Source organism: Amblyomma americanum, chromosome 6 (assembly GCF_052857255.1).
Source record: "Amblyomma americanum isolate KBUSLIRL-KWMA chromosome 6, ASM5285725v1, whole genome shotgun sequence".
Lineage (NCBI taxonomy): Eukaryota > Metazoa > Arthropoda > Arachnida > Ixodida > Ixodidae > Amblyomma > Amblyomma americanum.
The window spans coordinates 118,795,222-118,808,363 of NC_135502.1; the positions used below are offsets into that span (position 1 = coordinate 118,795,222).

Consider the following 13,142-nt stretch of genomic DNA (forward strand, 5'->3'; position numbering starts at 1 on the left):
ATTTTTTATCCCCTCACCCCTTTTCCCCGTGTAGGGTAGCAAACCGACTATTCTTCCGGTTAACCTCGCTGCCTTTCTTCTTCTTATTCTTCCTCCTCCTCCTCCCTTCGCTGCTATATATCCGTTTTCAGACGCCTACAAGTGCCAGCGTCAACTTTGCCCGGTGAGAGTATTGTACGAAATTATTATATGAAATTGTATCCTCTCAAATACATTCGAGGAGCCTTCAATCCACACTCATTTTTATGTACTGAGTTAGTCCGTGTGAATCTTCCTTCCCTTCCCCTCTACGTGGCGACATTCACTTGGAGTGTAAAAGTCAGAGCTCCAACAGGCTTTCAACAAGGCCAAGAAACTAAAACGGACCAGCCACTAAGTGGTCAGAATATTTTCGACAAATACTGCACATATACCACCACATGTCGCGTACCTTGCCGTCATGTTAGGCAACCTACTTGACGAGTTCTATGTTTTTTTTAATACGTCTTTATTTCTGCATAAAATAGGCCTAGCCTTGCGGCAGAAATGAGGGGCTTCATGGAGGTGGAGGTGGGGGAGGGGGAGGAGGGCCGGTCTCCACTTCTTCTTCGAAGTGGGGTGGTCCTGTGGTCGGCTCTGCGAAGAAACGGCCAGGCCCTTCTTCCTTGAAGTATAGGAGAAAAGCCCGCCAGAGCCGGAGTGCGTCCGATGATCTATGTTAATGCCCTGCTTCCTACAACCGAAGAATAACGCTGTTCTAAACCTAAATTAGCATGCGTGAGAATCTGCTGCCGTTTACATTAGCTGACAAAATTTCCTAAATCGCAACCTATCTTATCTGTCACTACACTATAAAGTATAATAATAATAATAATAATAATAATAATAATAATAATAATAATAATAATAATAATAATAATTGGTTTTTGGGGAAAGGAAATGGCGCAGTATCTGTCTCATATATCGTTGGACACATGAACCGCGCCGTAAGGGAAGGGATAAAGGAGGGAGTGAAAGAATAAAGGAAGAAGTGCCGTAGTGGAGGGATCCGGAATAATTTCGACCACCTGGGGATCGTTAACGTGCACTGACATCGCACAGCACACGGGCGCCTTAGGGTTTTTCCTCCATAAAAACACAGCCGCCGCGGTCGGGTTCGAACCCGGGAACTCCGGATCAGTAGTCGAGCGCCCTAACCACTGAGCCACCGCGGCGGGTCTATGAAGTATTTGAAGAAATAAGGAACTGGGCGTCGTAATCATTCAATTTCAAATCTGGCGCCAAAAGTCTAAAAGCGAAACCTGTCTCCTGCGCTTGCTGCGCCTCCTGAAATATAAGTTTGAACCATAAAGAATCTAAGAAACAAAACACTGGCAACAACTGGATATTTTTATTATTAATAGAACGATAACAAAAAGTATACTAAATTAGTTAATAAATTGTTGAAATATATAAAGTTCTTTATTTTGCCAGGAAGCGCTGTGGCTACGGATGATCCAACGGCGTTCGCGAAGCTAGCCACATGTAAACGCACGCATCCTTTCGCTTTCGCGCGGAGGTGGTGCAGGTGTAAGCGTTTAACGCGAAGTACTTTTTTCCGAGTGTTCGCGTTTCTTGCAGCAGGATGTTAAAGTCCTGTGTTAATTTTCTTTTAGTTGTGTTAGTCGCAATACTTAGCATCGAATCCACTTCTGGGAACTACCGGAGAAGAGATGTGAGTAGAAGTCCGCTCGAATGCCGGCTGCCACGTATCGCACCACAACACATTCCTGAGACACAGTAGACGTTGTTAGTGAACGTTGGTGCTGGAGCGCCACATTAATGCGATTGCATTAGGCTCTACAGCTGAATTTACGCAGCATGGTTGACGTTCACCTGGACTTTACGAAAACAGTTGGTGTTCCTTCGCGAGTGCAGCTCAGTATTCGGCCTACGTCAGCATATAGAGCTCTGTGGCTGTTCTTCCCGACTTCGATTTACTGTATAAATGTTTTTCGAGCACTTAGCTGCGTGTTGATTTCGTTTAATAAAATGGTTCCTAAGGTGATAGGTGACGTACTTTGGCTGTTGGCAAGTCAGCAGTTAACACATTTTGAAAGTGCTCTAAAATGAGTCTCGTTCAGAGAAGTGCTGTGGCGCCAAGACTGTGAGTGCGTCATCCTTTGAAAATCTAGTGAACGGGAAAATAAAATTGGGGGAGGAGGAAGATAATAGCCACACCTCAACACGGCAGTACATGTTTGGAGCTAGAATTTCACAGATGTAAACCAAAGCAAGCACAACGAAACAGGGTAAATATTAACGAAACATATCTTTTTCAGGCGCAAACGCTGGGCGAACGAGTTCAGCAGTTGACAGAACTCAGCCTAAAGCGCCCAGTGATCCGTCTGAATGGGGAAAAGTTCCGACACTTCATCAAGGCGACTCCGCGCAACTACTCATTTATTGTGATGCTGACTGCATTAGCACCGCAAAGGCAGTGCTCTATTTGCAGGTGGGTCTTGTTCTGCCAGACAACCGCGTGAAAATTTCCCGCTTGTGACGGGTGTTTGATTGTTTGCAGACAAGCGAACGAAGAGTTCCAGATTTTGGCCAACTCTTGGCGCTACTCTTCAGCCTACAGCAATCGCATTTTCTTCGGCCTTGTTGACTTCGATGAAGGGTCAGATGTGTTCAACATGGTAAGCTTAATTTGGTCGGGTTTGCAACAGTGCTCTAAAATGTTTTATTTTCATGTCATTCGTGTTGAAAACTGTCACTTTTTATACTCTGTTTGTAGAGTTTAAACCTTTGATTAAGAACATAGTGGAAATTGGGATGCTTCCAATCTTGTTGCGTGTGTAACTGGTTAGATATGGAAAACCCCATTTGTCTGCCTGGTTCATCAGTTGTGACATTTTGTTAGCAGACAGCGAATCAAACATAAGTAGTGGTCATCTTTCTTCAAATGCCTGTTTCCTATTTTCGTTTTAATTTGCCATCGCATGCCTTTTGCAGCTGCAGCAAAACTCTGCACCAGTCTTTATACATTTTCCTGAGAGGGGCAAGGTGAAGAGAAGTGACCATCATGATATTCAGAGGTGCGTTCATTTTGTCAGCACTTCATAGGCACTTGCTTCAGTACGTGTATTCGATTCGACACAGAAGAGGGAAACAATGTGCGCTAGCTTGGGCTGTGGACAGCAAGCACAGTTTTGCCATTGCCAATTTTTAAGACATGTTTCTCTTTTTCTCAGGCTTGGATTTGGGGCTGAGGCCCTTGCTAGGTGGATTGCTGAACGCACGGAAGTTCATGTAAGTGGTCTCTGCCTACCGTTGACATAGTTGTGAGCAATATTAATTGCTTGTCCACACATTCGGAACCCTTTAAAATGAAGCAACGTACGCTCAGCACTAGCTTTCTATCTCTTGATTCACTGCATTTTTAAGGAACTTTTCAAAAGTGCATGGACTATTCCACCAACGTTGAGCCAGTGACAGTTGACTGCAAGCACATTTGGGCAGTGATGCCTTGTAGCGTCAACTGGCAGACCCATTTGATTTGACAATCTGATGAGTCTGCAGTCAGTGGTTTGCTGTATTGGCTAACTGAGCTACATTCCCTGAAGACATGAAAGTTTGCTCTCCTGGCTAGTATAGACGAAAGTCTACAGCTTTCACTAAACAAAAACACACACAAACACACAGTGGCATCATAAAAAAAAACCACATTGTTCATTTGCAAAATATTCTAGGAGATGAGAGCAAAATTCATATGAATTGCAATTTAGCGAGGAGGAGGAACCACCTTTTTGGTCACATATTAAGATTGCAGTGAAACAAAGAGCATTCAAAGATGTCCTTACTTATTGTTGGGTTGCACGTGGCCTAAAAATTTGATTGAGATGTTTAGCTGGGCTCCACGGAATGTGCCATGCAAGCACTGCCAACTGCTGTTCACTTCCATGGCAGTTTGAAAGCTCAGCTGTCTTTACCCTCTCAAATGGCAGTCAAAACTGTCAGTGTAAAGGGGGTGTCATGCACCCTTATGTTGATATCGGGCTCTGTTAAACCCCCTTTGCATTTATTGTGGTTGCCATCAACATCTGGTTATGTCCACTCAATCAAGAGGTCAGAGTTTCATTGATTTTTTGCCAGAAATTGAGCATATGCTCACTGGTGCCTGCCATTGCCAGATCCGTGTGTTCCGGCCACCAAGCTACTCTGGCACCATTGCACTGGTCATCCTGGTGGCACTCATCGGAGCCCTCCTCTACATGCGGCGGAACAATCTGGACTTCCTCTACAACAAGACTTCCTGGGGCATTGCAGCTCTGGTGCGTGAGATCTGCTGGCACGTTTTAAGAGTTGAGGAAATGGTTCGTTGGTGGGGAACATGCCAGTTATGGAATATTGCAAGCATTTTTTGAAAGCTTCTTGGGGATCTGCCAAGCATTTTTCAGACAACGATGACATCATGGAAGCCAGGTGGCATTAAATTTCACCTTGTAAAAGCTTGTTTGACAGTGTATTACAAGTGATACCAAACCTGGTAAAGTATATTCCTTATGTTGCAAAATAAGTCATCAAGATAGTGGTGGCTGTCATATTGGACCACGCGATGTCTAAATGTGCCCATGACAAAACATGGGACATAGAAGAGGGCAGAATGAAACTTTGCAAAGTATGCTTTCAACAGCAAGTTTGAGTAACAATTAGTGGTATTTGCAATCCGATTGCCCTGCTTTGTTACTCGGGGGAGAAATTGCAGTGCACTATTGAGAATCTAAACGCTTAGAGCAGAATGTGCAGAACGCCATAGTAATGTTCAACAGCCTGAGAAGGAACAAATGTTTACAATAGGCAGCAAAGCAGTGGACGGGTGGTAGTGACTGCAGATCTGAACCAGTAAATGATTTGGTTATGATTGTCATCTTACCAATGTCCTTCAGGGTGAAAGTATATTATATAATAGTTGGCTTGCCAGTGTTGACATATGGGACAGAAACTTGGAGGCTGATGGAAAAGGCTTGAAATTAAATTGCGGACATTGCCTCAAGCTGTGGAAAAGAAAGTGGTAAGGGTAATGTTAAGGGCAGAGTGGTTTAGGGGACAAACGCAAGCTGAAAACCAAGAAGTGGAAACAGTCATGGTTAGGGCATGTAATGTGGAGAACAAGTAACCAGTGATCCCTTTGGGTGTTGGAGTGGCTTTTAGAAGAAGCTAAATGCTTCTGGGAGAGACAGTCAGGTGTTCAGATGAGGTTAAGAACATTAAGGGGAACAGTGGCTGCAGCTGGCACAGGAGACAGGGTTGACTGGAAATCATTGGGGAGGAGACCTTTGTCTTGCAATGTATGTAGCTCAACTGATGATAACAGTGACCATAACTGCATTCAGCACTACTTTTGCGTCCTCAAACCAAACCCTCCAGGAAAGTCTCTCATTGCAGCAAGGGGGCATTTGCAAGTGCTACATTTGTGCTGGCGCATTTTGATTAATGTGGTGGTGTGCCCAGTGTGTTTAACTGATCTGAGTTTGTTTTTGGCATTAGATGTGGTGCCAGATTGCATTTTTAGGAGTTCTGCATGAATTATTATAACAATAAGTATCATTCTCATTGTCCAAGTTAACATAGAAGCGCTTGTTTAGAAGGTCACTTTGGTTCTTGTTTCGTTTTTTAGTTTGTGTGATTGAGTTCAGCTGCCACAAAAAATGAAATGTCCCGATAGGATGTGTGCTCACAAATTTCTCTCACCACAAATGGTTCCTCTGCCACAATTACTGCGCATGCAGTGAATGTGGCATGGTTAATGAGTGCATTGCTAGAATGGGTCTCTAAACGCTTTACCAGTTCTTAGGATCAAGTAGCTGTTGAGAACTCCAGCAGTGGTTTGGCAGTCAGTGGACAGCAAACTAATGAGATCAGATTTCTGTATAAAGTTAAATGTGTAGCAGGGTTATTTTCGTGGGCATTTTTTCCGTAATTTATATGCCACATGTGTAGATAAAGATGCTTTGGAAATGGTGGACAAACACCCAGGTATTAAAAAGACCAGCAAAAACTGACGAAAATGTTCTGCGACGTTTTGATGGAAGTGAAAAGGTCCGTCCTAATATTGACAGAATTGGGACTGGTTGTGAAATGTTAGAGAGTTCTGATTTTAATTTGTCAAAACGGCATGAAAGTAACATTCCACTGTGAAAGTTTGGTATAATTGATGCATCGCATTATGTGACCACTTAGCAGTACTTTAGCTAAATCCATTTTTTTTTTAACTGTTATGTATGGATGTGTTATTAGTTTTCACACTGTCTTGAGAGCATTTCCTAACATGATAAATGTGCTGAAAAGCAGTGCTGTCTTCGTGTTGACTTGCGGGGCAACGAACAGCGGCAGTATTTGGTGTAGCAGTGAGCACGAGTGTTTTGTTGTCCCATAAGCGGATATGTGAGCATAGTGTGTATGTTAGTGTGTATATGCATAAAAGTCCATAAATATGGATATTAGCAGAAGAAGTAATGCAACAGTCTCACAGGCGTGTGCCAAGATGACAGTCACATTGTTCAACACAAGACATCGTTGCCGAGGTCCTATGCCACAGGCATCCAGTCACTGTTGCACTCACTGTAGGAATAATAAACAAAATCCTCTCAAAGGTGTTTCATGGTGTTTACAGTGCAACTGTTGCTATGCTGCACATATTAGACACCAGGCTTTTCGTTGCATAAAAAAAATTAGGGTTCTTAAAAATCAGGTACCGGTCGATTTGGAGGTCGATTTGAAGGTGAGGGTTCTGAGCATTCGCATCTGGGTTACTACCACATTCGGTGGGTCAGAACTACCATAGATTCAAAATTTCTGCAAATACAGAAACTAAGTGTCACCAAGGTCTCGGTTCTCACAGAGGTTTGGTGTTCTTCCCGCAGTGCATTGTGTTTGCCATGACATCTGGGCAGATGTGGAACCATATTCGTGGACCTCCCTTCATGCACAAAACACAACGTGGTGTGGTGAGTCGTTTACTTTACACTCTCTCGTCTTTTATCATTCATTGTGCTTGCCTGCACGAGACCATTGAACCACAATGTCTTGATTTTGTTGGTGCTGAGCCTCTTGTGCTCACGAATCTTTTTTTTTACTTTTTTTACCTGCAGGCTTACATTCACAGCAGCAGTGGTGGCCAGCTCATTGTGGAGACCTACATTGTCATCTTCCTGAGTATCCTTTTGTAGAGTGCCTCAAACAAATACTGACCTTTATCTTAGACCTCTTCAGGTGGAAGTTATTTGCTGCAGATTTAAGTTTTACTTTGTTGAGTGCAAGTGTGAAACTGATCATGGCAGTGCTAGCAGGATTTGTAGTTAACTTTTTTTTTGCATTTAATTCATTGTCCCCATCCTCTGCTTGTATCCTTAGGTGACAAGTGTCCTTTAGAGACAGCATAACCTCACAGGATATTGCTGTCATTGCACGATGCCTTTAACTCTGAAACCAATCGATGTATTCACATTTTCTGTAACCTCCACACGTTCCTTTTATTTCACGCAATGGACTCCAATCAACTTTTTTCATTCGTAGTTGTAAAAAGAGAAAATTTCTTTGACAAACATAGTTTTAAGATGTGCACTATAAAAATTACCAGTCTCCATTAAACGAACTCCACTGTGCAAGCTGAGCACTTACCTAATTATGATCAATAAAGGAGGCTCACATAGTTGCTCAGTAGTGCAAGAAATGTGACTGATGGAGAGGGCCATGTCATTGCATCCACGACAGGACAGCGGCTGCTCGGATGTCGGACACAGGTCGTACAGTAGCACTCACTGCCTGCAGGTTATGTGGTTTGGAAGCATCCATTGAAGCCGAGCAGTGCGCTACAGCACACTATTACAGACTTGCACTTTGCTTTTAGGCATGACCTGTGGAATCTGCAGGCAACTCCCTGAACTGATGAGTCTTTTTTTTTTTTAGTTTTCAGAGACCAGATTTAAAGATGTTTGAATTTTGTAACAAAAACCTTCTACAAAAAGCAGTGACATATGCACTGTACCTACTCAAGCATATTATGTTGAAACATCATTCATATGCAAAGATTGTGCAAATTTGATTTGAGTAGTTACTGTAGTTGGGAGTGAACCAAACACACTGTTATTAATGGAAAGTTCCCTTGAGAATGGGTGATAAACACAGCTGTGTAGCTAACCATCTCTGTTTCACTTTAGCACTGTGCAATGCTCAGGTTGCTGCAACAAGTCTATATGGTCTTCAACCTTGGCTATGCTGAAAGAACTATCCTTAACGAATTGTACCAGATGCTGCTATTGTGTTTGGCATGATTCTGATGAACGACGCTGCCGAATCAAAGGGGGATCCCAAGAAGCGAAAAAGTGAGTATGCAAGTAAGGATCACCCTTTTTTTGCAGGCACTGCAAATCGTTAAGAATTTCATCGAGTCCTGGTGCATTGGTGAATTCTTTCATCACACTCCTTGCGTCTTCAGCACGGTGAGAGTAGGCTAGCCCACCTAGCTGGGATTTTATTTATAGGTCTCGTACTAACAGCGCCTATTCAGTGTTACTGTGTGGGGGAAATACATCCAGCAATAGAAGCGATAGTGCAGGTATTTCAAGGTTTGGAAGAAAGAGTAAGTGCAGTAAGAACAAGGTTATTTGAAGCCCTTATGCGGACTTAGGCTACAAACATTTGCTTTAAAGTATTTTAATGCTGATCAGCTACCAGCTCATTGACCGAGAGCCGAACCCGCGATACCGTACTCAGCAGGATAACGCTAGGTAATTTTTGCTAGCAATATTGCAGACACATTTGTCGCAAAATTCCAGGATATAATTGGTGTACATTTGTTTCAACTGCATTTTTTAGAGCGTGGCTCTTAAGCACTTGTTCGTGGGTTGAGCGGCGTAATTGGGCACGTGAACACATAGTGCCGCCGTTCACTCAGAGATGGCGCCAAAGTCGTACACACGCGTGCTGAAAGCCGGCGCAGCACGAAGGGTATCTTGCCCAAGCGCACCGCAGAAGTACCCAGAAGCTTGAAGAAACAACCCCTGTTTAACCATGGAGAGCACATAACCTTGTGTGTTGCGTGATGGCCTGTCCCTTTCGCTCATGCGTGGCAGCACCGGGTCAGAGAGAAGAAACCCGAAACCTCTAGAAACCTGTCTCGCCCGACTAATGCCAACACAAGCCTTGGCAGGTGGGTGAGTGTGCGTTTGTACTGTGCATGCACGCACAGCGCAAAGTAAGGAACAGACGCAGCCCATCCATATATGAAGGACGTTTAGCGCCGTCAGTCAGCCCGTGCCAGGGTTCTAGCTTCGAAGAAGCGCATGCAAAATCAAAACACCTAAAGAGCTGCGGTCAAATTTCACATTGATGAGTATCGTAATTGTCAGTGATTTTTTTTCGTGTTCAATGGTGCGTACGTCTTCTGTCACTTCCTGTATCTGTTGAGTGTCTGCAAAAACCTGATCTTTGCCACATGCCTGAATGTGCAGGATCTTTTATGTGTGGTGAGTGCTTCCTTTCAGCCTTGGACGTTTTTCCAACTCTTCCAGTCATGGCCATTGTGGGTCTGCTGCTGGTGGCAGTTTTCTTCAGCTTCCTGCTTTCCATCTTCCGGTCAAAAGCTCATGGATACCCCTACAGGTGAGACCACACTTTCTCAAGCTGCACAGTGCTTGCACTTGCCTGAACACCTTTTAAAAGCAGGACTCGTGAAGCATTTCTACACCTACCAACATTCTAAAAAGCACCACAGAAATTCCAGATAGGCAGAGACTTGAACACTGAACATTCAGTAATGTGGCACCACTTGCTGGAAAGTTTGTAGGTTGTTTGCGCTGGTCTGTGCCAATCTTGAAAGTGCAAACCCCACATTCGCAGTCATAGCTGCAGTGCTGCGCACAATTAAGGGGCAACTCAGGTCTGAAAATGAAAATTTTTGTTATTAGATATACTGTAATGAAATTGAGTTCGTATATGTATTTCTCCCTCCTGTTTTCAAAAATATTAGTTTCAGTATATCTAAATTATTTCTCACGTTGTGGAAACATAACTGACTCCTAATTGGGCAATTTCTTACGGGTTGTTAGACAGTTTACTTCATTATTTTGTGATCTTGATTGAAACAGAGCTGCAGTGAAAGACGTGCCATGAGGAGCTATGGTATTTATTTTGCCACTGTGGTAAACCATCATATAAAAATGTTTAGTTATGTCGAACTACGATAATTATGAGATGAGATTAGGTGACTTTATTGCTCACAAAAATTGATATGTTCAACTCAGCCATAAAAAAAATAGCGTAGCTTCATAGTTATATTCTTTCTGAATTCAAGGATATAAGATAAATTGAAATTGCACCATAAAAACATAACGAAAACTTTCCATAAGGGTATTCATGTTGGAAATAACACTAAGATGAGAAAATCTATTTGAAGTGCTCTTGCCATACCATAGCTCCTCATGGCACGTCTTTCACTGCAGCCGTTTCAATCAAGATCACAAAGTATTGAAATAAACTGTCTTAGCAACCCATAAGAAATTGCCTAATTAAGAGTCGGTTATGTTTCCACAACAAGCTCAGTCATGGAAACATACCTCTCGCTACGTATATCCTGGCATAGCCGAGCTAAGCTACTGCCAATTTTTTTTGCGAAGCAGTGATACTCCGGGCCTTTTAGCTATCAACCGCATAGAAGTCGGCACTAAAATCCGGCCACAATGTCTTTCTCTAGGGCTGTTGGGATAAGACAAGTCAAGCATCTCAGATTCGACTTAACAGCTCTTTAGTGTCTTTGCCGCCTTCAGAATCCAACTCGTCTGTTGTAGCGGTTTTAAGCCCGTCTTTCATGAAGCTGTTGACGACTTGGTTTGGGATGGCATGCACAGTAAATTGTCACAGCCACGCTCGGCTTCTTTGGCTTTGACAAAAGATCTTAAAAACATTAAATCATATACAGGCTACACACACAGATAGTCCACACCACGCAGAATTTCAGCTTTTAAGGATGTATAGTCCGCGGACTATAGTCTGGTAATTATCTCCTCCAACGTGCACAGTTTTGCTGGTATGGCCACACAACACTGACCAGCGTAGCTATACGTGCAGTCGGGGTCAAAAGTGTCCGACACCCCCCCTCCTCCCCGCTTCGAAGTTCTGAAGCGTGGTGTGCTCAGAAACCCAGTATCGAAACCGGTGCAGTGCACTGGTCCACACCAGGAACCAGGAATGCATCGTCAGATGGCACCCATATGCAGCGCAGCACAATTCAGAACATCGAGGTGGTGGGAAGGGAGGTGTCTCGAGATTTTCGACCCAGACTTTACTTCTGCAGTTTTTTGTTTTTTTTGATGGGCATTTGGCAGTGTGTTAATTTACATGCAACAGCCACATCTCTAAATGGAGGCTTGGCAGAGAGATTTAATTGCAGCAAGCTACTAGCACATAGTAGCAAACTTCCTCGACACTATACAAGGGGTGGCACCAAACGTAATGTGCATCTAATATGACTCAGATGAATGGGACACAAGTTTTTGACACAGACACTGAAAGAAAATACCGGCCACTAGTGCTAATAGAGGTGTTGCATGCACAACATGGTGCTAGCATTTAAATGGTGTGGAGCTTCATATCACGTTTTGATGCGAGTGGACATGTGACAATAGGTTACTTGCATTAGGTGCCAAGTTGTTCTGCCATACTTTCTGTCGTGCTTGGCTGGCTGTCTTCCAGTGGCCTTTGATGTCTTTTACCGTGTGGCACCACGATGCTGCATTATTCAGGCTTCCATATCTTGCAAGGCTGTGTGTGTGTGGCTGCTCACTGGGATTCCAAGGTTGTGGTGTGGTTCTCCTGTCCCTTTTCACCAAGGCCATGCTTCCTCATCCTAAGTGCCTCTTCTCTTTATTCCAACACCTTCTGCCTCAATGTATTATTCATGCCCGCTTCTGCATGCCTGTCACTTGTTTTGCATCTATGGCCAGCACCCACCTTCCTTTGCTGTTATGTAGTCCCTTTCCTTCCCTTCTTTTACCATTTTGGTGGTCCTCGGTTACCTCTGCTGTTGTCCCTCCCTCTTGCCTGCCTGCTGATCCAGCATCCTTTGCCTTTGCAAAATGAAAGTTAGCATTCAGGTCTGTCATTTTTTGTTGCCACCACCGCGACCGTGCTCCATTTTGCTGCTCTTCCTTCCAGCTTTCTCTTCAAGTGAGCTCCGTCCCCAAGGCAGTGGTTAAGTCATCCCCACATCACGTCAAGCTTTCAACCCACACCTGGCGGATTGCGTTCACTCCACGCCTTCACTCGCCCCTTGTTCTTCTTCGAGCTCGGTTGTACATAGGTGCCTCAGGTTGCCCCCATTTTGTTTCAACTTTGATATTGCCCTTTATTGGTTGGTGTTTTTAGGTTTTTCTCTTCAATAAATTGGTACAAATCTGACACTGTGCTGGCAAGTGATGCTTTCCACTGGTGCAACAAGGCACTGCTGGTCGGAGCTTCCCAAGCAAGAGGACTAATTCACCACACTGCGTGCCACGGCTGCAGCACCAGAAAAGCTACCATGGAAGCACTGTGCCATGCAATGGACACTGTCGTAACAGAATTGCACCTTACAGTACATGGCACCAGTCAGTGCAGCACAATTTAAACCCTTGCAATGTCTAGGAGCTTATTGTGAACATGTACTAGTCTTGATGATTGCCTAATTATCTTAATTAGTACATTCCAACATATGATAAACAGTTCTTGGCCAAACACATTTAGTTTTGCCGATCAGTAGCATTCGTTCGTGTTATGGAGTTTAATGTGCCAAAGTGACCCAGGCTATGAGCCCTGTATTGTGGCCCTGTATGCAGCATGCATCACACCTACAAGACTAAAACACTACAGGTCATACTATAAACTGTCACACTCAAAACTTGAAAAATCAAGCATGCTGTATAATACAAAACCATCCTCATCCTGATTTAACATGCTTGTGCAATATGCACTCATTACAATTTTGTTTTCATTAACTGCCCAGCTTTCTTTGTCAGTTCACATTTCCGGTGAAATAAAGCAACTTCAAAAGTTGTTTGCCTGAAACGTTTAAAGTGTATTTCATGTGCGCTTGATTTGCACAGTCAGGCTACTCACAACTTACTAAAATTTACCACTCTGCT

At 43.6% G+C, this 13,142-nt stretch overlaps 1 protein-coding gene across 2 annotated transcripts; it reads left to right on the plus strand.

Moving 5' to 3' along the window:
• The first annotated feature begins 1,470 nt into the window (after positions 1-1,470).
• On the plus strand, positions 1,471-12,420 carry Ostgamma (oligosaccharide transferase gamma subunit). Of its 2 annotated transcripts, none has more exons than XM_077627902.1 (11): positions 1,471-1,693; positions 2,301-2,473; positions 2,543-2,660; positions 2,977-3,059; positions 3,216-3,273; positions 4,155-4,295; positions 6,888-6,971; positions 7,116-7,179; positions 8,274-8,360; positions 9,537-9,627; positions 12,178-12,420. In XM_077627902.1, the coding sequence occupies exons 1-11, from the start codon at positions 1,604-1,606 to the stop codon at positions 12,191-12,193; spliced, it is 1,005 nt and encodes a 334-aa protein (XP_077484028.1). In that variant the 5' UTR covers positions 1,471-1,603; the 3' UTR covers positions 12,194-12,420. The 2 variants fall into 2 exon arrangements, with proteins under 2 accessions (XP_077484028.1, XP_077484029.1); XM_077627903.1 differs by having other exon boundaries at positions 8,274-8,348.
• The last annotated feature ends 722 nt before the right edge of the window (positions 12,421-13,142 follow it).